Raw genomic sequence first — 24,909 nt, forward strand, 5'->3', positions numbered from 1 at the left:
CCCTTTTCTATTAGTCAGTGTTTTGCCACAGAGCCGTGGTATTACCTGTCTGCCGGCATCCTACTTCTCCTTGGGCGGCAGGTAGGCATCTCCTCCCACTCTCTTTTCTCCTTTTTCTCCTCTCTCTCTCTCTCTCTCTCTCTCTCTCTCTCTCTCTCTCTCTCTCTCTCTCTCTCTCTCTCTCTCTCTCTCTCGGATTTTCCCACCTGGCTCCATCCTGCCCTGCCATAGGCCAATGCAGCTTTATTTATCAACCAACCAGAGCAACATATATTCACGGCGTACAGAAAGATATCCCACAGGACTGTCCCTGGACTGTTTTGATGTTAAAAGATTTATAATACATGGCCTGACTCAGTTTAGCAGTTTTCCACAATCCAATTTTTTTAGTAGCTTAGTAAAGTATTATACAGTCTATCCCTGAGGTCCTCATATCCCCTTCTGTTTAACAAGCATGCCTACAAATTGAGTGGAGGCTTCTTGTAAAGGCCAGTTGGAATCCCAGGATTCTTGTGAAATGATAGATATATCAGTATCAGAATCCAATAATCCTCCAGTCTTAATCCCATTTAATTTTACTTTTCATTTAGGCTGTTCATCATTGATAACTGTTTGCCCCAAAACCTTTTTTTTCTGTACTTCCAAATCCTCCAGTTCTACATATAGGTGCCACTTTGTCTTTAAGATATTTTATGGGCCGGGCGGTGGTGGCGCACGCCTTTAATCCCAGCACTCGGGAGGCAGAGCCAGGTGGATCTCTGTGAGTTCGAGGCCAGCCTGGGCTACCAAGTGAGTTCCAGAAAAGGCGCAAAGCTACACAGAGAAACCCTGTCTCGAAAAACCAAAAAAAAAAAAAAAAAAAAAAGATATTTTATGGAAGCAATAATAATTGAGCAATTCTATCACCAGCTTCTTTTTCCATGGTCCTTTTTACATATGCCATCTATAAAAGCATTAAAGACAATTTCTATAGGATTTTAAGAGGTAACTTTAGAGTATTTTTATAAAATCTTAAAAAGAGAACCCTTTTTTGTAGATCCTAAGTAACACGTTAATGCAACTTGCCGATTATTAACAGTGTGGATCAAACAATTAACCTGTATTTTATTTAGTGGAAAAATAATTTTATAAGCTCTCCATCAGCAAGAGATCACTTTCCGTGAGTTTTCATCTTAGTAGCCATATTATCTATTAACCTAACAACGCGTTCTGTTTCAGGTGTTACATTTTTATAGAATTTAACCAAGAATTTTCAGAAAGCAACTTAAAGAGCAGAGCCAAATTGTCAGTAATGATCAACAGACAAGAGCATACCCAATATATAGTTTAAATTATGAATCCTGTTCCTTTAGTTTATCTACCATGGAAATCAAACATTCATCCAAACATTTATTAGACAATCAAAAGACGAGAACATCCTCCATACAATGAATGATTAATATTTCTGGAAATTCAGACAGCATCGACTTAGCATTTCATGTCCCAACCGCAACCATTCTTCACCAGAAGTTGGGCCTTTTTTAACTTCCTCTTTCTCCCATGAAGGGACTACTAATATTGAGTTATTCCCACCATTAGGGAAAAACAAAACATTTCCCATGGAAGGATCTTTAATATTGAGTTGTTTCCGCTCTGAGGGAAAAACGGAAAACATTTGAACCAAAGTTAAGCAAACAGACAACCCAGTTCCAAACTCTGGGCTTGCTGGCTGGTTCAGGCTGCAGCAGTGAGCCCACCAGTCGATTCTTTGTAATTCAGATGCTGCCACTCTGTGCTGGCAGGCAGATCGGTGCAAGAGCTCAGAGTTTTAGCTATCTTCAATTTCTTATATTGGAAAGAGCTGTTTCTTCCTCTGTTTCTACTAGGAAGAGGCTTTTTTCTTTTCTTTATTTTTCTTTTATGGGGCCTTTTAATCTTTAGGACTAGTTTCAATATTTTTCCCCTCTTTACTGGGAAAATCCTTTTTTTTTTTTTTTCTTGAGTAAACATTTCTCCCTTTTCCATGGAGAAATTTCCTTTTATTTCCTTTCCTTCCCTCTTTACTATTGAGAAGATTTCCTTTTTTATTTTCTTTGCTTTCCCTTTTCTTTACTGGGGAGTTCCTTTTTTATTTTTTTGCCTCGGGGGTCTTGTATTTAACGTGCAGTTAACCTTTCAGCCTTTCTTCTAAATCTGTTTCATCTGATGAAGGAAGAGAGTCATCTCCAGTGTCCTGGCTTTCCTCAGTTTTATTGACCTTTGAAACAGCCTTCCTATTGATCTGTGAAGGAGCATTCTCCTCTGCTGACTGACAATTTCTAGCCTGAGTGTCTTCCCTTTTATTTTCCTGTTCTACTTAAGATACAGCTTTCAGCGATTCCTCATGCTGCAACAGCTCCAGAGCATTTGATACATAAATTTGATTAAATACATAAAGACCAAATTCTTAACGGTATGGGCTCTCCTTTCTGATGAGCTCCCCCCAAAGCTTTCAATACTTCATTCCATACCTTCGGTTTCAGTTGAACATGAGGAGTTGCCTGAAACCAATGGCAATGCCATTTAATTAATATAAAAGCTCTGTAAGCTATTTTTCCTTCACGTTCACTCTGCTTACTTTTAACAGGCATTTTAATAACTGCACACACCACTGCTTCTGAGACGGGAAGTTTCCCATGACCCTGCCAATCCTGGAGTTCCCTTACCCTGAGGGCGCTTCCTTCCAGTTCTTAAGATGGCCAGCTCCTCTGTCCTTCTTTATCGGATCCTTTGTCCTTCTTCAAGCTATGAGTTGGGGTTCAATTTTGGCAGCATGGGTGTGTGAGTTCACTTCGGTCCATTGAATGAAGAAGACTCAGAAGCACCTTAAGAATGAAGCTAGCCTTTTGCGGCTACAGGGGGATCCAGCCTCTAAGGACTAAAGACTTGCTTTCCCTGCGCCCCAGGCATTTTTATTGTTCTACATATTTACACTTTAGCCAGTTGATTTCCATATGTTCAAAACAACCTGAAAGGAGCTTCCAAAAATACAGTGCCAAATGCAAATTTCTTAATTCATCAGGTACCACAGTTTTCCGGGTTTCCAAACCAAGTTTTGCATAGATTTGTATCCTTGGGAAACTCTCAGACAAGATTCACATAGGGCTACAAGAGAAACAAAGGGTAGCTGCTGAACAAAAGATGGATTAGGGCTAGGTGCTACTCTATGGAGCCAGCCCAGGAGTAGCCCATTGGGAATGCTGCCTCAGCTGGGAGATACCTCTCTGTACTGGGCCTGTGTGAGACTGCGAGAATTAGCCATGCTGCTGCTCAGGCCTGCCTGCAGCAGCCAGGGCACAAGTCTCCATGCCACAGCCCACATAACAGACATGAACTATGAAGCTGCTGTCAGCTCTGTTTTTATGTGTCTAGAACCCTTTTTAAAGCTTTTTTTATATGGATGTACATGCCGCACGTTTGGGCTGCTATGTGTAATTGGATATTTCCTGTCCCGACCACCTGGTCCCCAAATAGCCAACTCAGAGGCTGAATATGAATTATACATGCTCGGCCAATAGCTCAGGCTTGTTATTAGCTAACTCTTACATTTAAATTAACCCATATTTCTATTTATGCTTTGCCACGTGGCTCGTGGCTTGTTACCTCATTTTCTACACATCTTGCTTGCCCTGCAGCTGGCTGGCATCTCTCTTGACTCTGCCCTTCCTCTTCCCAGAATTCTCCTAGTCTGGCTCTCAAGCTCAATCTCTTTCTGCCCAGCTATCACCCAATCAGCCTTTTATTAACAATGAGCATAATCCACAGCAGTCAGTCGATGTCATTTTCTGCAGTGGTAGTCATAAGCTGCTAACCTTTCCTTCCTGAGACAGAGCTGGTCTGCACAGTTGACATGGTTACTTGTTTTCTCATAGTGAGCAGTCTGTAGGATGTCAGGGCTGGCTCTTCTCTCACCTGTTGTCTTTGTCTTTGTAATACAGAAAAGGAACCTCTTGTTGGCATTTGAAGCAGCTGAAAGTGTAGGCATCAAACCCAGCTTGGTAAGTATCCTATTTTGTATCTTTTTGATATTTTTTTCTGCTTCATGAGAAAGAACTTCCTGCTACCCACTGAGTAACCAATAAAGGATACTCAGATCCATTTGCTGATCTGTTATTCAGGATTTCTAATATAAAGTGATCCAGTTGGTCTGAAAAGGATGTTTTGTTTGTTTGTTTCTAGTTGTTGTTGTTGTTGTTATTATTATTATTATTATTATTATGTTTGTGGGTGTTTTGCCTGCGTGTATTCTATGTATCCCATGTGTGCCTGGTGCCTGTAAAAAAGAGATGCCAGATCCCCTGAAACTAGAGTTAGAGGTGACTATGGGCCATCACGTGGGCTCTGGGAACCAAACCCAGGCCCTCTGGAAGAGCAGCCAGTGCTCTTAACTGCTAAGCCATCTCTCTAGCTCTAGACTCAGAGTCCTCAAAATTAAGATTTCATTATGAATAAATTTCAGTTCTGGCAAAACAGTGAGCTAGATTATTATTAAAATTTTCTTGTTTGTATCACCAAGAAATCTCAGTGAAATGTCTTTAAAAAAAAAATGACACCAAGGTGTTGTGGTGCACATCTTTAGTCCCAGCACTTGGGAGGCAGAGACAGGCAGATCTCTATGAGTTCAACACCAGCCTGGTCTGCATAGTGAGTTCCAGGATAGCTAAGGCTATGTAGTGAGACTCTGTCTCAAAAAAAAAATAAAATAAAAATAAAGAAGTATCAAATTTTGGGCCAGTGGGACCAGGAAAAAGCACTTAACTCCAAGCCTGATGACTTGAATTCAGTCTCTGGTTCTCACATGTTGGAAGGAGAGAACCAAGTCCCAAAAGTTGTCTTCTGACCTCTCCTTATGTGCCTGGGCTGTACGTACATATACAAACTGAATAAAATAAATGTAAAATGTAATAATTTTTTCAAAAGCAAAAAGAAAATATCAAGTATAACTGAGCTCTCAAGAAAGTATAAAAAAGAGCTGCATGGTGGTGGTGCAGGCCTTTAATCTCAGCACTCAGGAGGCAAAGGCAGGTGGATCTCTGAGTTCAAGGCCAGCCTGGTTTATATGGTGAGTTCCAGGACAGTCTCCAAAAATTAAAATTAAAAAATGTGTGTGTGTGTGTGTGTGTGTGTGTGTGTGTGTGTGTATGTGTGTATGTGTGTGTGTGTGTGTGTGTGTGTGTGTGTGTGTGTGTGTGTGTGTGTACACATATCAGAAATTTAAAACAAAGTGAAAAGTGAAGCTGTGAGCTATGAGTCAGATGTGAAAACTCCACCTGCTCCTGGAGAGGTGATGAGGTTTGTCTCTGCCTTGTGGGGTGGGATGGGGTACAAAGACCAGATAAGGTTTGGAATCCAGATTTCTGTCTGGAGCACCTAGCTAAAACTGCAGTGCAGGAAGCTCCTGACATTTAATGACTTCTGAAATATGCACAAGCCAAAATTACAGAGCAGACAAGAAAAGATTGACTTGAGCCAGCCAGCAGGTACACCCAGTGAGAGAGAGGATTACCTGCCAGAACCGGGTCACAGGTATTAACTGTTTAACTCTGTCAGGGAGATGAGGGACCCTGGAGAGTTGTCTCAGGGGGTGAAGAGCCTGCTGGGCAAGCATGATGACCAGTGTGTAATCCTAGCACGGGAGGGTCCTGCTGGCCCGTGAGCTCCTGACAGTCTGAGGGTACCTGTCACAAAAAAGTCGAGAGGGACTGAGGAAGACACTGGGTGTTGACTTTTGACCTCAGCACACCTATGCACCCCCACACAGCACATGCACACATGCTAAAATGTTTAAGAGAACATATGTGGTGGCACATATCTAATTCGTTTCCAGGAGCTGAGGCTTAGCTTGACTCATGAGGTCAAGCCCAGGCTGTACAACATAGTGAGACTTCCTCCAGCTCCAAAAAATGAGAGGGAGAGGGAGAGGGAGAGAGGGGGAGGGGGAGGGAGAGGGAGGGAGGGAGGGAGGGAGGGAGGGAGGGAGGAGAGAGAGAGAGAGAGAGAGAGAGAGAGAGAGAGAGAGAGAGAGAGAGAGAGAGCGAGAGAGCACAAAAAAGACAAAAAGAGGAACAGAAACCAGGGAGGGACACAGTGCTATAAATATAAAGGGAGGGAGATTCAGAAGGACTCAAGCCTGTTACTGAAGTTGTCAGAACCAGAGCCTCGGCCCTCCTAGCCCTAACAAGCTAAGCTTGACTATCCTTGGGAAGCCAATTAAACAGATAACTAATGGTGAAAGGAGGTGGGGGGAGTTATACAGTGTGGCCATACTAGGAACGTAGAGGCGCAGCGACCCCTACACAAACACTCCCAGTCCATCTTTAAGGCCCTGACAAGAGGCTTAGACTTAAACAGGGCAAGAGATGCGTAATTAAGCAGTCCTGCCCATCGGTACCCATCATTGTCTCGTCTCAGGTCTCCCCGGCCAGGTGGTCTCACAAGTTGACAGAACTGTATGAATAGTTCACTGAGACAAGCCAGATCCTTCTCTTGTCCCAGCAAGAGATTCCTGGAGAAATTACAATTCCATGGGGACCAATGTTTAAAGAGGCCAATATCCAAAGGGACCAGCACAAGTATCTTTTTAGAATGTTTTTGTGCCACCAGGACGGTTACAAAGCTATTAGAAATGAAATTTTGGAATAAGAAAACACAATGGATGGGTTGCCAAACTGGTTAGATACAGCAAGCGAGAAAGATGGTGGACAGAAAGCGAACATCAGGAAGCCACCCCACAGACTGAATAGACAGCAAAGGCTGGAAGAACCATGAGAACCTTTACTGGTTAATGTGTAGTCAGTCTCTAGAATGGAAAAGCCAATGAACACAGTAAGTTGGAGGCCACTGTAGGTCACATGAAACCCTGCCTCCAAAATAATAAATAAATAAATAAATAAATGAATGAATGAATGAATGAATGAATGTTATGGAGTGGACAAAAGAGACAGTACTGAGTGATAACCAACCTGGAGTCAGCTTTTGGGTTTCTTATTTACAACGACGAAAATCTGATTTAAGCCACTGTTAATTGGCTTTCCCATTCTTGAAACTTCTTACATAATCTTTCAATAGAACTTTCCAAAGGTTATTAATTACTGTTGTTACTTCTGGTTGGGTGCAGTTAAAAAATGCCACATGTAACCCAATGTATTACATACGTGGTGTGTGTGTAAAACACAAGGCTGGCTTTGATATCACTATATAGTTGAGAATGACCTTGAACTTCTGATCCTCCTGCCCCGGCCTCCCAAACGCTGTGTTTAGAGGCATGCACCACCACTATGCTTGGCCAAAGTTGTTTTTGGTTGTTTTAATCCACATACAGTCAGGAAGAAAAAACCGTCAAGAAAATACAAGCTGAAGTAGCAGTGAGGTGTAAGTCCATAGCCTTCCAAGGACGGAGGAGTTGGAGAATGAAGTGGAAGAGCTGTGGAGAAAGGCGTGCTCTGAACGGCGATAGCATGCCGATGCAAATTTGAAACAGAATGGACAGTTTTGTAGAAATACCAGTATCCTCCACATATCACATATAACCGCTTTCTCCAAACCTTGCTCAAAAAATAGAATACTAAACATTTAAGAAATAAAATCCAGCTGGAGAGAAGGCTGCGTACTACTCTTGCTGAGGACCAGAGTTCGGTTCTCAGCACCTGTGATGGGCAGCTCACAACTGTCTGTAACTTCAGTTCCAGGGAGTCTGACACCCCTTTAATGGCCTCTGCGGTCACCGCACTCTTGTGCAGAAACTCACATTCAAACACACAAGGTACACAAAGTTCAAAATAATAAAAACAAGCCTTAAGTTTCTGTGTATCCATATCTATATAAGCATATACAAGTGAAGCTCTGTAGTATACCCCGAACTTTAGAACACATTCCTGCTGAGCCACCAGTCACAATCCATACAGAAAGAATTGGGCAAACGTCCATGGCATCATTGTTACTGCTTCAGAGCCTCTGTGTCATGTCCTCCAGGACTAACTGTCTGTGGCTTGGTGAGGGTTCACCGTGGCCTTAGTCATTTTGTCCATGACATGCTTGCTTACTCAGGGCCTGTACAGGATAGTCACTGCACAGGACTGAACTCTCAAAAGCCTTACCCACTGTCTTTCTGAACATTTGAGAGTCCGGTAAGTGAGGTCAGTTACTTTTTATAAGTTTTACCGTCTGAATCATTTTAAGTGGGGTGAAGTACCTTCACAATGTGGTGCAATCATTGCCGCCCTCCCCACGTAGAATTCTTAACTTGCAAAATCGAAACTCTGAGTCTGTTAAACATTAACTCGCCACCTCCACCCTCAGCCTGGCAGCCAGTGTTCTCAGACAGACACACCTAGTTCAGACACCCCATGTAAATGTACTTGCTCCACCATATCCGTCTCATGTGTAGCTTATGTGATATAGTATAAGGTCCTCAAAGTTCATCTGTTAGAATTCCCTTCCTTTTTAAGGTAAATGATGTGGTTATACCACATTCTGTTCATCCAGTCATTCGTTACTGAATATTAGGGTACCATCATAGTTTAGCTCTTCTCAGCAAATGCTGCTGTGAGCCTGGATGCACAAATCCCTTCTCTTTTTATTACTAAAGGCCCTTAGAACAGTGCCAGGTCGTACACTGTTAGTAGCAAGTATGTGCTAGGAAATGAATAAAATAGGAAACTATAGTACATTTCTGGCTTTTGGTTTGTTTGTTCGATTCATTTATTTTTATTTTATGTGTAGAAGTATTTTGCCTCTGTGTGCGTGCTTGCGTGCGTGCGTGCAGTAGCCACATATGTACCTGATGCCCATAGAGGCCAGAAGATGGCATCAAATCCCCTGAAACTGGAGTCACAGGCAATTTGGGTGCTGGGAACATCACCCAGGACCTCTGGAAGAGCAACCAGTCCTCGTGACGACTGAGCCATCTCTCCAGCATCAGAGTACTAAAGAAATTCTTATCCAGTATTTTCAAAGTTAAGTTCATTTTCATTCTGGCTGGGAATTTTTGTGTTCCATTGTATGTGTTCTGTCTGCTGCATCCCATTAATTGGGTGCTTAACCCATAGTAATCCATCCCTAGGTTAGTCACACCAAACCACGTGGGAGAAGCATCTCTTTGCTTCTGACCACCAGTTGCAAAGGGTTCTTATTCTGTGCATCTACAGCTGTCCAGCACACAGGTACAGGAATGTCACTGAATTCCCCTCACTTTCAGTGACTAGGATTAACCACTGCCTTTAGCCAAAAGTGCGCCCCCCCAACCCCCGTGAAAAAGGCCTGTCTTAGCATTAAGTAGGGGAAGAAGATATCTTCTAGATTTAATGCTACCTGGAGCTCCTTTTTATCTCCTGCTCAAAAAACACCTGCATCCACACTCATGGAGGACAGGCATAAATGCAGGCAGAACACCATAAAATGAAATTTAAAAGAAAAACAAAAAACACCCCCAGTTTCCTCTTGTCAGGAACTGCCTTGTGGGCCAGCAAGATGGCTCGGTAGGTAAAGGTTCTTGCCACCAAGCCTGATCATCTGAGCTCAGTCACTGCGATCCACATGATGTAAGGGAAGAACTGACTCCTGCAAGTTGTTCTCTGACCTCCACAGGTGTGCCATGACATGCACATGTAACACACACACACACACACACACACACACTGGGTAAATGAATATTTTCTGGTAGAATCACAGCAGTTATTCATAAATGGTATGACCATTTTATTAGAGTGCCTTTAAGGTAAGAGTGTTTTGACACTTGGGCCTGTAGTAATGTCATTGTCATTGTTTGGCTTTAGCTCTTCTTGTAGCACCTGTCTCCTTGTTGTGTCTTGTTTTGATTAGTTTTGTTGTGGGAGTGGGTCTTTGAGACAGAGCTTCACTGCATCCTCAAGGCTGGCCTTGACTCCTGATGCTCCTGCCTAACTCTCCAGAAAGTGAGATCAGAGTGCATGGCCACACCCCTCACTGTTGTTTCAGTGAGTTTCTCTGCTGGAAAACTATGCTGAGCTCTGATTTGCTCACAGTTCTTTGTTGGCCGCTTGTCTTCCTTGGTATGGTGTCTTTGCTCCTCTCTAAATCTGTTTTCTTATTGTTGGTTTGTAAAAGATACACACGCATACACACACACATAGACACACACACACACACACACACACACACACACACACACACACACACACACACACAGAGGCTGGAAACAAGTCCTTATCATACTTGATCTTCAGATATTTTCTCCCAGTCTGAGAGTTATCTTTTCATTCTCTTAACAGTATCTTCCTCAGCAAAGGTTTTAATTTTGACCCAGTTTAATAATTCATTTTCTTTCAAGGTCCATGTTTTGATATAGTTCAAAGCTCATCACCCAACCCAAGGTTACAAACTCAGATTTGCTCTTGTATTTTTTCTAGAGTTTTCAAAAGCTTTCGTTGTGGTCTCTGATTTGCTTTTGCGTGAGCTGTGAAGTATGCGTTACTTGCTTGTTTGCTGTGTGTTTTAGGTAGGGCCGTCCAGTGCAGTACCAGGTACTGAGGAGAGCATCCTTACCTCTCCCTTCCCAGAGCTGAAATCTTGACCCTTCGTTCTTCTTCTAGACTGTTTTTGCTGCTTTTTTGCATTAATAAATTTTAGAGTCATTTGTCAATACCAAAAATTAAGGATTTCTGAGATTGCTGAGCAGTGGTGGTGCACACCTTTAATCCCAGCACTCAGGAGGATCTCTGTGAGTTTGAGGCCAGCCTGGTCTATAAAGTGAGATCCAATGCAGCAAGGGCTACACAGAGGAAAAACCCTGTTTTGAAAAACCAAAAAAAAAAAAAAAAAAAAAAAAGATTTTCTGGGATTTTGATTAGGATTATATTATATCTATATATCAAACTTGGAATAATTAGTTTTAACAATATTGTGTTTTAACTCAAATATATAATACATGTCTACTCATTTAGATATTTGCTTTCTGTCATGATTTATAGTTTTCTGCAGATAGAATGTGTACATATTATGTTAGAGTTAGGCTTTAAAAGTAGGGGTGGGAGGTGGAGAGCTGGCTCAGTGATGAAGAGCACTGGCTGCTCTTCCAGAGGACTCAGGTTTGGTTCCTAGCACTCACAAGGCAGCTCACAATGGCCTGGAACTCCAGTTCTAGAGGATCCAAGGCCCTCATCTTGGGTACCAGGCATACATGTGGTACATACCCATATATGCAGAGAAAACACTCACACACAGAAAATTAAAACTAAACAAACTTAGAAGGGGGTGTGAGTACTATTTTTTTCTGGTTAAAAATCCCTGCTTCTTGTTTCTGGCAGACAGGAAAGTGACTGGCGTCTGTGGGACTATGTAGTGGGACCTTGCTGGCCTTGTGTGCAGGCTTGCTTTTCAGCCTCTACAACATCTGCAAAACAGTTTTATTGTTTCCTTGGTAATCTGTATGCCTTTTTATTTCTTTTTCATGCCTTATTAGCTAAAGTTTCAACTACTGTATTAAACAGGACAAGTAAGAGAGTCCATCTTTGTCTCAGTCTTGATTTGAGGGGAAAAGCATTATCTTATACAATTAAGTATGGTGCCAGCTGTTGGGTTTGGGGGGCAGTACATACCCCTTATTATGTAAAATAAGTTAACTTCTCTGTTTTGCTTTTTGAGAATTTTTTTTATCATGAATAGATTCTGAAGTTTGTTGAACATATTTTTTCTCAATCTGTTAATATTGATTTAAAAGCATTGGGCCAGCTTCACATTCCTTGGATGAGCCTCCTTTGATCATGATACTTTATAGATTAATGAATTCAGTTTACTAATATTTTTCCAATCTGCTAGCAGTTTTGTGTCTGCTTATCTGAGAAACTGACTTACAGTTTTCTCGAAGTGTCTTTGACTACCTCTGATTGTAGGCTAATCTGGCTTCACAGGATGAGTTGTGAAATATTCTCTCATCTTCCATTTTTGGAAACTGAATAACTGGTATTAGATCTCCTCTATGTGTTTGGTGGAATCATATGGACCTGGGTTTGGGCTGTTATCTGCTAATTTAAGCAAATCTCATGTGTGGTGAAATTATTACTAAGACAACCTCCCTCCCTCCTGAAACGTGCAAAACATTTCTCCAAAAATTTTCAGATGTGATGTTAAGTATGTCACAAAATATTTTTTGATTCAGTAACTGCTAGTGTGAAATGGTCTGAGTTAAACTGTGACTAGTAACTGCACTTTCAAATCATCTGAAACTACAGACCGCCTCTTCTACAGAAAGGAACGTTTTCTGTCTCTCCTGAGTTCATAGGCATGCCTTCTCAGAGCTCATCTGCCTCAACAGATCAACACTGTCAGACCTTTTTCCCTATCTCTGGCTGTCCTGGAACTCACTCTGCAGACCAGGCTGGCTTCGAACTCAGAGATCCACCTGCCTCTGCCCCCCTGTGTGCTCAGTCAGTCTTTATCACAGTCTGTGCTGTCGTCAGCAACCCCTGCTCTAAGACTTCATTTTTTTTCCTTCAAAAACTTTTCTGGGCAGAACTGTGTGGAAGGTCCCTCTTGTGTCCTAAGTGCCCTTGCTGGTGGGTTATGATATGCTGGTCATTTTAGCGTGACCAGGGAACAGAGCAGGGGAGAAGTGTTCCTTTGGCGGCCAGTTGGCGGCTACCCAGGAGCGGATGTGCGCTCCTCAGCCGCCTTTCCCTCTGCACCTCTGCTCCTGGCTGTTGTTCTGTTACAGCCACAAAAGACTCCACATCCGACCCCAGCGTTAATAATTAACCGTGTTCTAAAGAGCGTGGTGAGTATCCTGCAGGCACCTAGTCCTCTCACCTGTCTTCTCGCCGTTTGGCCTTGCCTTACGTGTGCTTGTTAAGCAAGCTTCCTTGCAAAATTAGCCCCCAAAACTAGTAAATCAATAAAACTAAATAAAGAGCCAAAAAAAATTTCACTCAACTAGAGAGGAAGGAAGGAAGGAAGGAAGGAAGGAAGGAAGGAAGGAAGGAAGGAAGGAAGGAAGGAAGGAAGGAAGGAAGGAAGGAGAGAGAGAAAGAAAGAAAGGCCCAGCCACTAAGTGGTGATTACTAGTAAAGCACATGGTTTGAATTGGCTCAAGGCATCTCTGGTAACCCCATGACTAGCTCTCAAGGAACTGATTTGACAGAAAGAGATAAGACTACCCAGTGCAAAGTGCAATGCAGTGGAAGCGAAGGAAACTACAGACAGCGCGGTGTGCGTGAGAAAGCATACACAAGCATGTCCATTGGAAAGACGCAGGTGTGTGAAAACATGTGCACTGTGGTGGGAGCCTAGGAAACTGGACTTACGTTCATATGTGCATTAGAAAACTAGAAACCATTTTCTAACGTGGAAGTTCAGGGGATTGTAAAACGCTGTGATGGTATTTAAAGATGAAAGCAATGGGGAGCCATGTCTTTGGTCTTTGAAAGAGGCATATCTCCCAGGTAAAGCTGCCGAAAAGCCTAGCTCGGCACTTCAGCGTGGTCTGTGTTTGCCTACACTTTGGTTCCTGTCAGCGGAAGGTTTCCAGTCAATACCAGTCCTGACCTGGATCAGAGTCACTTGGTAAAAAGGGGTCTGAGGTGTCGCTCTTGTACTGTTGCCTTTCCCCTGCAGGAGCTCAGTGAGATGCTGTACACGGACCGGCCTGACTGGCAGAGCGTGATGCAGTATGTGGCCCAGATCTACAAGTACTTTGAGACATAAACAGAAGACCCAACAACAGCCGCGGCCTCTTGGCCTGAAGTTAGCCCCGGAAGCACCTGCTCACTGTCCACCACACCTGCTGTGCCCACCACCTAGCCGTCTGGATTTCCAAGAAAGGCTTAAGCCAAGTGGACCAGCACTCCGTGGAGAAGCAGAGCTGGCTCCATCTCAGATGCAAACGTGTCTGGAGCCCATGCTCAGGAATCCTTGTTCCCAATGGGAAGTTTCTAGAGAGGCAGGCCTGGCTTCTCACACACTGGGTCTCAAACCCAGGCCCTCCTCTGTGAGATTCCCGAGTGTTGCCAGTCCCATTCGCTGCCCACATGTGGCCTACACACTGACAAACAGCCCGTCAATCACCGTGTCTCTTCTCCTTCTCCTTCTCCTTCTCCTTCTCCTTCTCCTTCTCCTTCTCCTTCTCCTTCTCCTTCCTCCTCCTCCTCCCTCCTTCACTAAAACCGCTCTAGCTTTGCTTTATTCAAAACTTTGTCCTTATCAGCTGCTAACCCCCCAAATAAAAGAACAACCCTACAAAACACAAAATCAAAAGCAGCTTTTGCTTCTTAGCAACCTGGAAACACACTGATTAGGGAAATAGTATGCTCACTAGGTTCTGTATAACCGAGGGCTAAATAACACTTTATATAGATCTCACTGTCCCTATTAGATTCCTCACAAGTGCAAAGGGACACTTAGGGACCTTGCCGAGGGCCCATGGGAGACCAGCTGGCATGCTCGTTAACCACACAGCCTGAGTGCAGCGCTGGTGTCCTGGCTGATGAGAACTGTGACCATTGTCCACGGCACCTTCTGCCCTGCTATTGACTGACAGTCCCGTTCATACACACATCTGCCGAACACAGAGAACTCAACACAAGTCTCGCGTGCGAAGCGGCCTGTGATGGCGAGCTCCCTTTACATTTGCACAGTTCCGCAGGCTGAGAGGTGCGCCCCTTGGGATCCTGGGTGGACAAGAAATATAAACCACGTTTTGGCTCCAAACAGCCTTGACCCTTGGTACTTGTTGGGCCTTTTACATTTGCCTAATGAAAGAAGCTGTTAGGAGTGGAGATGGTGGCTCTGTCCCCCAAAACCCCGCTGGTTCCCTAAGAAGCAGCGCACGGCCCTCTCCGTGAGTGCTCAAGCCAGGTGGCTCTCGACAGTGGTTCCCAACCTTCCTAATGCTAGGAGTTCCTCATGTTGTGGAGACCCCCAACCATAAAATTATGTCATTGCTACTTCATAACTGTAATTTTGCTACCGTTATGAATCATAATGTAAATATCTGGCATGCAGAATATCTGATATGAGACCCCCGAAGGGGTCCCAACCCACAGGCTGAGACCACTGCTCTAGACACTTTTTGCTATTTTCTTAGACAAACAAATGTGCACTTCACAGCAAATGAGGGTGCCGCTCTCTCAGACAGTTGGGTATGCACAAACACCCATTCCTGTTCTAAGTGCCAAATAGCCCTGAACTGGCCCTTGGACAAAGGACCATATGCTCACAGCAACCCCTGAGAATGACCGCCATAGTTACAGTGAATCTGCCTGCTTGTCTGAGCCAGTCTGCTGGCCCAGCCCTTATCCTTGGAGGACCTGGGTTCTGTCCCTCCCTCCAGCCCTTCCCTCTGATGGGTGGCAGCTGGGTATAGCAGCTTGATTCTCAAGCTAATGTAGCCTCATGGGACCACAGACTCCACCTTCAGGCTCTATCTGAAGTGCTTGGCTGTGGCTCCCTACAGATCCCCTGGGACTCCTCTAGGAACTGCATGCCTGACCCTCAGATCAGGTGAGTTAGAATAACTGGAACGGAGCAGAGATGGAGTCTGCACATGCTCACAGTTCTCCAGAACTGGTGGGCAGCCCTGCAGAGGGGTAGGACACTATTCCTGGCCCCTCATTCTCCCCACAGGAGCTGCTGGTCCCTTCATCTCCAAGTGGAAACTGAGGCCTCAGAACCTCCTTGCTGATAAATGGGTCCCTCCCAAGGCTGCTGCTTGGGCTGCCTCCCATCCCCATGTGTTGACATAATTGATGATGTGCCCCCCTCCCCTCCCCACTGCCTCCATGGGTCTGCTTTGCCCAGCCATCATGGCGGGGTGGGGTCAGGAGGAGTGCTGCCCACACAGCTGGGTGTTGTTTCTTCAGGGGTGATCTCTGGAGTTGTGTAGGAAAGGCCACAGTTAAGGCACGGGAGTTTAGTCTGTCCCTGGCTGTTCTCGGGGTGCTGTCTAAGAACCTAGAGCTCTCAGCAGAGCCGTCCCCATGCTGGTCTCCAGACACCTCGCAGTGTCTGTAAGTAGAGGCACTTCGGGGCCCCAGGGCGCTGAGGACCGGCCAGCCACATCTGCTCTTGTCTGTGTTCTCTTTGGGGTTTCCCCTGACTGCTGCCGTTCTTGCCAGGGGGCACAGAAGAGGGACACCATGCCCTCTCAATAGAAGCAGCTGTTGCTGGCGGTTGGGGGCGAGGCAGAGGGATGCGTGCCTGACAGAGTTCCAGCCCTCTGCCAAGGTGCCGTACTACTGCGGGTGGAGGTGCAGGGTCTGGGAAGAGCTCCAGGGAACAGAAATGAATGTGGAAAACTGACCAGCTAAGAACAGAAGCATTGCGGGGAGCGGGGCACCTTACTTTTTCTTGTTTTTGTTTCATGTTTGGTTTTGTTGTCGTTTATTTGTTTTGCTTTGTTTTGAGTTCTGTGAAACAGGATCCCATGTAGCCCGGGCTGGCCTTGAACCCCTGGTCTTGCTGCTTTTGCCTCCTGGGTGCTGACATTGGATTCCATGCCCAGCTTTGGTGCTTTGTTCTTGCTGTTTTCTTTGCTTCTCTGCAAACCACCCTTCAGAGGCCATCAGAGGCCTCCATAGCCACGTTTCTTTCCATCTGCCCTCAGCTAAGCACAAAGAGAACTGCAAAATGCAAGGCCCTGGGAAGCTCAGACGTGTTGAGAAGTCTGTGGTTCTCTGCACTCAGTGTGTCTGAACTGTTGGCGGGTGGCAGTGCTGAGGCCATTGCCCACAGTGACAGTGTCCCAAGGAATGTCCCTCTTCCTAGTCCCTTCTCACTTCAGCAGCCACGCTTTCCTTAGTTCTCATTCTTCATCCAGTTGTTCCTCAGCTTTTGTAGACCATCCAGAATACAAGCCATGGCTAGAAGACAGAAACCCATGTCCTGCCTAGCATAGGGCCACCGCCCGTGGCTTCAGGTATCCTGGAGATGGAGACAGGAGAATCAGTTGAGCCTGAGAATTTGGAACCAGTCTGGGTAGAAGAGCCCCTGAGAGGGTGGGGGGCTGTCCCAAAGAAATCAGCCATCTAGCAATAATGAATATTGGCCATATTCTCTTCCTATCTCCCACGAGCACCAGCCTCATGCTGGTCTCTGACCTGTCTCTCTCCTGCAACTTGTCACTGGCCAATGGAAATGGAGAGCTGAGACCCTTAGGGACAGACCCACTCACCAAATCCACCAGTTCCTAAGTATTCCAGTGTGAGATGTCCTGCCACTGACATCTGAGAGCACCCCCTGGCAATGGGAGAGAAGTGTCTCCAGCGTCTGCTGAAGCCCCTGGACGTCTGGGTCCTCTGACCAACTCTGGAACACCCTGAGTAACTCACTGACTTTAACCACAGTAGTTGAATGCACTCGATCCATGTGTGGCCTCCTTTCCCTCAAGAGCACCCTAGACAGTGCCAAGCACTGCCCAGATGTGACGTACTGCCAGAGGCGGACAGGGCTCCTAAGTGTGAGGTGTGCCACTATGTAACATTTCTAATAAATATATTTTGTTTCTATCTCAGTTTGATTCTTTCACCCAGTGCCATTTATCAGCATCTTTTTCAAAGCACCAAACTTGCCTTGAGTTTGCTTAAAGCGATCTCCCTGCATGCTCTTGTCCCTTCTCAGTCCCCACTGCAGCTGCTTTACAGGTGGCACCTCTGACCTTCCCATCCGCAGCTGTCTTGCTGTGGCTGCAGGCTGTGGATCACCTTCCAGCACCCGTGGGTCACCTTCCAGCACCTGGATGCTGCCAAGCTGTACAAACGTGCGTAAGATGGGAAGTGGACTGCCTGGACCCTGGAAACTACACACAGTGTTCTTAAAAGTTATAACAAGATTGAAGAGACAGGCAGTTAAAAATGTGGCTAGCAGAGCAGGCCAGTGTCACTAAGCATCACCTGGAAGCCACCAGTCATGGACTAGTGAGGCCACAGAAGAGGAGGGCCACCCTAAAATCTTTATTGCTCTTTCCTCTCAAGTGCCTGGCCTTCTCCTGAGGGCCTGCACAGCTTCTTAGGGTAATGGTCACTGATAAGACTTATCAAACACTGAGTCAGCTCAGGGGCTACCACTTCCCTCTCGGTCTGAAGGGACAGGAAAAGCTGTGCCAGGAGATACCAGGTCTTGGTTACTCAACATCTGATTGCCCTGTGCCATCTTGTTTTGTACCGAGTGCCTTGGGCTGTATATGTGTGCGTATCCCTGCTGGCTCGTGCACAAGCAGAGTGAGCATTTCACAGATGGCCTTTACACTCTGCACTTGGGAATGATCTCCATATTTACTGATCTTTGAGGCTCATCAAACAGGTTCTGTCCTGTGGACTTGACTCTCTACATGAATGAAGCACCATCCATGGGCATTCTGTGAGTGGGCACATGCACTTTACAGGTAGGGTAACCTGGGCCCAGATCCCCATACAGTCGTCTTGGGTAGTCTCTGTTGCCACCACACAGTACCACAGACTGGGTACTTTTATAAAGAATGGAGGTTTATTTAGTTCTCAGTTCTGAAGTCTGGGCCCTCCAGGAGCCCAGCACTGCTGTCTGGTAAGGTATTCTTGCCACATTGTGACTTGGCAGAGGACACGAGGAGACAGAGTAAGCATGCTAGCCCTGGTCCCTAACTCTTTTGAAGCCACCAATGCCACCACAGGGAGCCTGACCCTCATGACTCAATCCCAGTTGCCTCCAAAAATAACACCTCCAAACCTGCTAACGCATGAACTTTGACCATTAAGTTTCTAGCACGTGAACTTCGGGGAGATACATTCAAGACACAGCATCAATGGCAGGGAGAAGGCTCATGGGTTAGCTGAATTAAATGAATGATTAGCATGGGTTGCTATTCGTGGCCCTAAGCACAGAGCCCTGGGCTCCCAGCCCCCTTCCCTCTGCTGGGTGAGAAGGACTTTGCTCTTGGGCTGTGTACACTTCAGTCTGAGCTCCTTAAGGGCCAAGTGCAGATTTCTGTGCTCATGATGCCTGAGCCTATGAAATAGTGGTTACACCGGTCATTTGATTAATTGGTCTAGCTGCCGGTTACTCACCCTCAGACTTGGAGGTCAGTTCCCGGAATGAATACCACAGCATCCAGCCTGTGGCCCTTCTTGTGAACAATCTGTTCCAGTATTTTCCAGCTTGATGATAAGTGGGGAAGAAAGCCTTGGGGAGAAACTTGAAACCTGACCTCCCCCAGGCCTTCATCTTCCCTTCTTCCTTTAATAGTATTACGTCTGGTCTCATGAATGAAATGACTTAGTATATTCCCCTCAGAGCCCTGGAGTCTTCTGGGCTCTTTAAATGAATTCATTTTAACTTAATTCACCTGCTTCAGTGAGTATTTTCTAGATCATGAAAAAAAAAATTCCATGAATAGATTTATTTGCCTAGGACACTTCAGAAGGTTGGCCGCGGGCCTGTCAACACACGCATTCGTCCATCTGGGTTGCTATTTATATCCTCCTCAGTGTGGCCATTTCCCTTGTATCTGACAAATGAGGCAAAACAGATAGCAGGACATGGGAAAAGTTTTCCTGCTCCATGTGATTTCAAAAGGCTTGGCCACTCTTCAAGAAGGCTGATCCTAGAAAACATCTGGCTGGAGAGGGACCTCATCCTGAGAAAGGCCAAGTCTCACCACCCAGAGCATCAGACCAGGAAACAGGGATGGCAGCCCCAGTGATGAGGAGGATGTGTCTTACTCAGCCTGGGGAAGCCTTGCAGACTCTCTCTGCCCACAAATCCAGCTGCTTTTGTTTGGGGGGGGGGGGAGGCCTGTCTTTGGTCACCTGCCTTCATAGTCTGCAGCCGTGTGCCCAAAGTGAGCACACGGTTGTTTTGTCCCCTACAGCAGTTGTGTGTGGCTTGGTGTCGGGTCACTCGGCCCTGAGTGTGATTTCCGTGTTTAGAGCTTTGGTGTGTAACAGGTTGTAACTGCAGATCAACTCCATCTAACATTCTGCCCATCCTGGAGAGCATATGGCTATGATAGGCCTGCTTAAAGGAATTTTATAGATGTTCAGCTTGAAGCAATTTTGTAGATGTTCACAGTGGAATCTTTAACAAGAGAGGATATCCAGCTTCTGCCCTGACTTTGGAGCCCACCTTCTTAGTGCCAAGTTCAGGTCTTTGGAGTCCAAAGAAACATGCACTGTTTTTCCCACAAGCTGGAGTCCAAGGACCATGCCAATGACATGGCTGTTGGGCTGTTGGTTAGTATTTGTCGCTGTTGCTGCTGTAAAAAATTACTACAGACAACACATCTGTTGTCTTACGGTTCCGGAGGTTAGGACATAACCTGAGCAGGACTTGCTGGGTGCCATACTTTGGGTCTTGAATATTTCTCAAAGGTCAGTAGGTTAAAGACTTGTTCAGCAACCTCTTTAAGGGGTGGAGCCTAGTGGGAAGAAGGTAGGTCCTTGGGGATGTGGCCTTCAGGGAGATACTAAGACCCTGACCCCTTTTCTGTGTGTTTCCCAGATGCCGTGACATGAACAAGCCTCCTGTACCACACACTTTTGCAGTGGTGTGCCAGACCATTGCAAGGCCAAAGTAGCAGGGCCAAGTGACTGTGGACCCAAACCTGTGAAGCCTTTCTTCCCTTTAAGTTCATTTTTTCAAGTATTTTATTACAGCCATGGGAAGCTGGAGCTCAAATGGCCTCAGCAGGTAGGGTAATATCCCCTTCTGGAGGCCCTGGGTGAGGATAGTTTCCTTGCCTTTCTCGGTCTCCCACATTCCTTAGCTCATGACCTCTTCCTCTGTCTTAAAGCCAATGTGTGATAAAGCTTTTGGCCATCCCTTTCACCTGTCCAAACTAACCTTTTTATGGCATATTTTTAGTAGTTTAGAAAAATGTCACTGAAGAATATCACCAATTTGTTGTTCATGGCTGCGTCTCCCCCTGGCCCTCTGCAGCTAGGGAAACTCTGATTTTAGAGTCCATAGGTAGATTGGGGCACTCCAGACACACTATTAATGATTCTTCCCCTCTCACAACCCCTGCTAACCCTAACCACATCTGCAGTTCCTCGCCACGTGAGGAACATCTGTGCCGGGCACCAGTGTGTGGCGGCTCTGCACACCACTGTCACTGTTTCTGTCTCCTCGTTAACAATGGTAGAATCTACTTCCTAGTTATAGTCACCAGGGCATATTAGAGTTCTCTAGAAAAACAGGACCAGGGGGACAACAGATATGGAATGGGATTGATTTAAGGATCTGGTCCATGTGTTACAGAGGCTGACAAGTCTCACGCTGCCACCAGCCAGCTAGAGGCCGAGGAAGGCCTATAAGTCGAGAGGGCAGTGCTGACTCTGGTCCATGACCCGAGAGCGCCAAGGGCAGCACAAGGAGATCCTGGCTCCAGTGGTCAGCACAGAGAGATTCGGCTTCCTGCCTTTTGGCACCATTTAGGCTCTTACCTAAATGAGCCTCTGCTGTGCTCAGTCTACCAATCCAAATGCCCCTCTCTTCCAGGAATGCCCTCCTAGGCATACTCAGATATAATGCCTTACCACCATGGCCCGGTACAGTCGATATGTAGAGTTAGCCACCACACAAGCAGAAGAGCCAGGCTGGTCCACTGTCAGGCCTCCCCGTCCTTCCGATGCCTACAGTGTTTTCCTAGGAGAGCTTTCCTCCGCTCAGCAGCCAGCTGCTGGTTACCGTTTTCCCTGACCAAACAGCTGGAGTAGGATAAATGTGGCCTCCTTAAGAATAAGCCATGTTCTGGCATCCTAGAACTGTCTCCCTCCAAAGGCACTGCTGCATGCGGATGCATTTCCTAGGTTGGGATTCAGCCTCCTAAACAACCTACCTTCATGGAACTGGAGCCCTGTGTCACTAGCTGCAAAACCGGCACTGTGAGTGAGCAAGTGACTGGTTTGAACGGCGGGGGCCCCGGTACACGTGGTTGATACTAGTCCATTTGACAAATGAGCAAACAGAGGCCTACAAAGGCTAAATAATTTGTTTACAGTACCTTAGCTTGGGGGAAGCAAAGCAGAAAGTTAAACCTAAGCCATCTGGTACCAAAACCTGCATCCCAGCCACCACCATATTCCACCATCACAGGTGCCTGTGGTGAAGGAAGCCCATACTGGAGGCAGTAGGTGCTCCTCAGGTGATGCCATGTGATGCCTTTACCACATCTTCTGATTTGAAGACAATGGAATCCCTGCCTACCTCGTGGCAGCTAGAAATGAGTTCTCGCCTTAATATCTCAAACGTTTCTTTAGCCAGGAGTCTGTGCAGAGATCTGATTTTCTAGTGGCAGACTAAACCAGGCTCATGGGATTTATGTCCCAAATCCTCAGCACAGCTCAAATGCCTTTCTCAGACCCAGCCTTCAGCCCCCTGGGTTCTGTCACATGGATCAAGACAGCATCACATGCCCCAACTTAACCAATCATTGGCAAAAGAAACAGGCAGGCTGTGCTTCTCTTAGTACCTGATTTGTGCACGGGGGTAGGTGGAGCCCACCTGCCTGCCACAGGTACCCCCCCCCCCACTGAGCAGAACCTTTTTGTTGGCTTGGAATAGTGTGTGGCACTCAGGAGGCAGCCAGCGTGTCTGCCCCAGTGTGTGCGTGCATGTGTTGGTCACGTGAACAGGGCATTGCCTATGCTAACCTTGATTCCTGCAGACCGTCAGGGGCTGAGTCTTCTTAGGGCAGGCATAGGGTAGCCTGGGAGAAAACAGCTTCAGGGAGCAGGTTCAAATCCAGGGTGAGGGCTCCTGCTGCCCACCACAGAGCTTGCTAGCTTACAGTGTCCTCTGCTGGGACCAACCCAGCAGGGCCACTTGTTACCCGCAGCAAAGCAATGCCAGCCAATCGGGTGCTGACATTGTCATTACCCCACCACCACCCCCCATCCCTGCAGTGGGTCCCAGTGGCCAGGCCAGGTTGGGACATGATGGGAGAAGAGAGTACCAGAAAGTAGGGTGACTCCCAGGTAGTTGTCAGGGATAGGTGGTAGGTGGGGAAAGGAGTCTCTCTGGGCCTCAGCTCAGATCTGGGAAGTTGAGGCTCTATTGAGCCTCATAGGCTCTCCCCTGCTGTCTGCATCCACAGGACCCCATCTCCGGGACAGCGTTCCCTAGAGCACAGACTGGACAGTGCTACGTCTCCAGGCATGGAAAGAGGCCTGCACTGGAAGACATGATGATGGGCAGGAGCTACTGTGCAGTCTCTTCCTGCACTCCTGTGTGGAAACCTTTTTCTCCAGGGTCTCCCGTAACCTCTAGTCCCTGAGGCCACCACTATCCACAAGAAGACACCATGGGGGGCTGGAGAGGTGACTTTGTGATTAAGAGCACTTGCTGCTCTTGCAGAGGACCCAGGTTTGGTTCTCAGCACCCACAGGTGCCTTATAACCATCTGTATCTCCATTCCCAGGGAATCCAACATCCTTCTGGATTCCTTGAGCACTTTATGCACATGATACACATATACACAAGCAGGCAAAATTATATATATATATATATATATATATATATATATATATATATATATATATACACACACACACACATATATATATACACACATATATACATCTATATACACATACATACATATACATAGTCATATAATTTTTTTTTTTTAAGAAAAGTCACTATCCCCTCCACCTGCCAGGCCACAGGTCAGTCTTTAGTCTTAACCCAACTCTACTCCCTCCTCTTGGTGGCTGCCCTTCCCCCACCCCTGTCCCATCCCCCACCCCACCCCCACATTCTCTTTTCTCTTATGTCCTCCCTCCACACTCCTTGGCGTCCATTAGGCCAGATGAAGCACACCACCATAAACTGAGTAGTTTGTAACCCAAACAAATTTATTTCCCACTTGAGAGTTTATTTTTTTGTGGGTTCTGTTGTTGTTACTGATTTGGCTTTTGTCCTGGGGGTCTGATGTGTTCTAAGCATGTGCTTACCCACTGAACTATACTTCCAAGCCCTCTCATTAAATCTTAATTAATGAGATAAATTAATTTATCTTGGAAGTTCAAGATCAGGGTACTAGCACAGCTGGGCTCCAGTGGAGCCATACAGATGACCAAGGCTTTGTGTATTCTCACATAACAATGGAGAATGAGCTAGGGGTCTGGCCTTCTCATACAAAGACACTGGTCCCATTCATGAGGACTCTAGTCTATGCCTGACCCAACCACTTTCTTATACTACCTTAGAGTTGGGGTCTCGGTATATAAAATGTGTAGGAATATGAACATCCTACCCATTGCATTGGGCTGGTTGGCATTTAAGCTTACCCCTTTCTATAAGAGTGTCTTTAGCCAGTTCCCTGAGAAATGAGTCCAGGTGGCATAGTTTATAGAACAAGTTGGTGCTGTGGGATGGTCTTTCTGTATGCTGTGAAAATGTGTTGCTTTCACTAGTTGATAAATAAAGCTGTTTTGGCCAATAGCCAGGCAGAATAAGGCTGGGTGGGAACCAAATGGAGAGATGAGGGAAGGAGGGTGGAGTCAGGGCAGATGCAATCCAGCCACCCAAGGAACAAGATGTCAGAGAACAGTAAGCCACGGGTCACATGCGATACATAGATTAATAGAAATGAGTTAATTTAAATGTAAGAGCTAGCCAGTAATAAGCTGGAGCCATCAGACAAACATTTATAACTAATATAAGCCTCTGAGTGATTATTTGGAAACTGCTATGGGATGATGCAGGACAGAGAAAAGCCTCCGATTACAAGTAAGGTCATCAGGTAAAATTTAGGACTCTTGGTTAGCTTTGGATTACTGATAAATGACAATTTCTTAGTGTAAGTACACCTCCTGTGACAATTGGACAGGCATTAGATTAGAAACTATCTGAATTTCAAATGTCACTGACGGCCCTCTAGGAGTAGGTATACCCATGTCTGTGTGCCCAGGCATGAGCAGTTCCAACTAAACAAGTTGGCAGCCACGTCCC

At 45.9% G+C, this 24,909-nt stretch overlaps 1 protein-coding gene across 5 annotated transcripts in view; it reads left to right on the forward strand.

Annotated features, from left to right (window-relative positions):
- The window catches only part of Specc1 (sperm antigen with calponin homology and coiled-coil domains 1), a 278,263-nt gene extending 260,774 nt beyond the window's left edge, over positions 1–17,489 (forward strand). For all 5 annotated transcript variants that reach the window (XM_006973560.4, XM_015992424.3, XM_015992425.3 and 2 more), the window contains 2 exons: positions 3,957–4,016; positions 13,603–17,489. In XM_006973560.4, coding sequence (XP_006973622.1) covers positions 3,957–4,016; positions 13,603–13,692 — 150 coding nt within the window. In that variant the 3' untranslated portion in view covers positions 13,693–17,489. The remainder of the gene's footprint in view (positions 1–3,956; positions 4,017–13,602) is intronic.
- The last annotated feature ends 7,420 nt before the right edge of the window (positions 17,490–24,909 follow it).

The sequence above is a fragment of the Peromyscus maniculatus genome, chromosome 8 (assembly GCF_049852395.1).
Source record: "Peromyscus maniculatus bairdii isolate BWxNUB_F1_BW_parent chromosome 8, HU_Pman_BW_mat_3.1, whole genome shotgun sequence".
Lineage (NCBI taxonomy): Eukaryota > Metazoa > Chordata > Mammalia > Rodentia > Cricetidae > Peromyscus > Peromyscus maniculatus.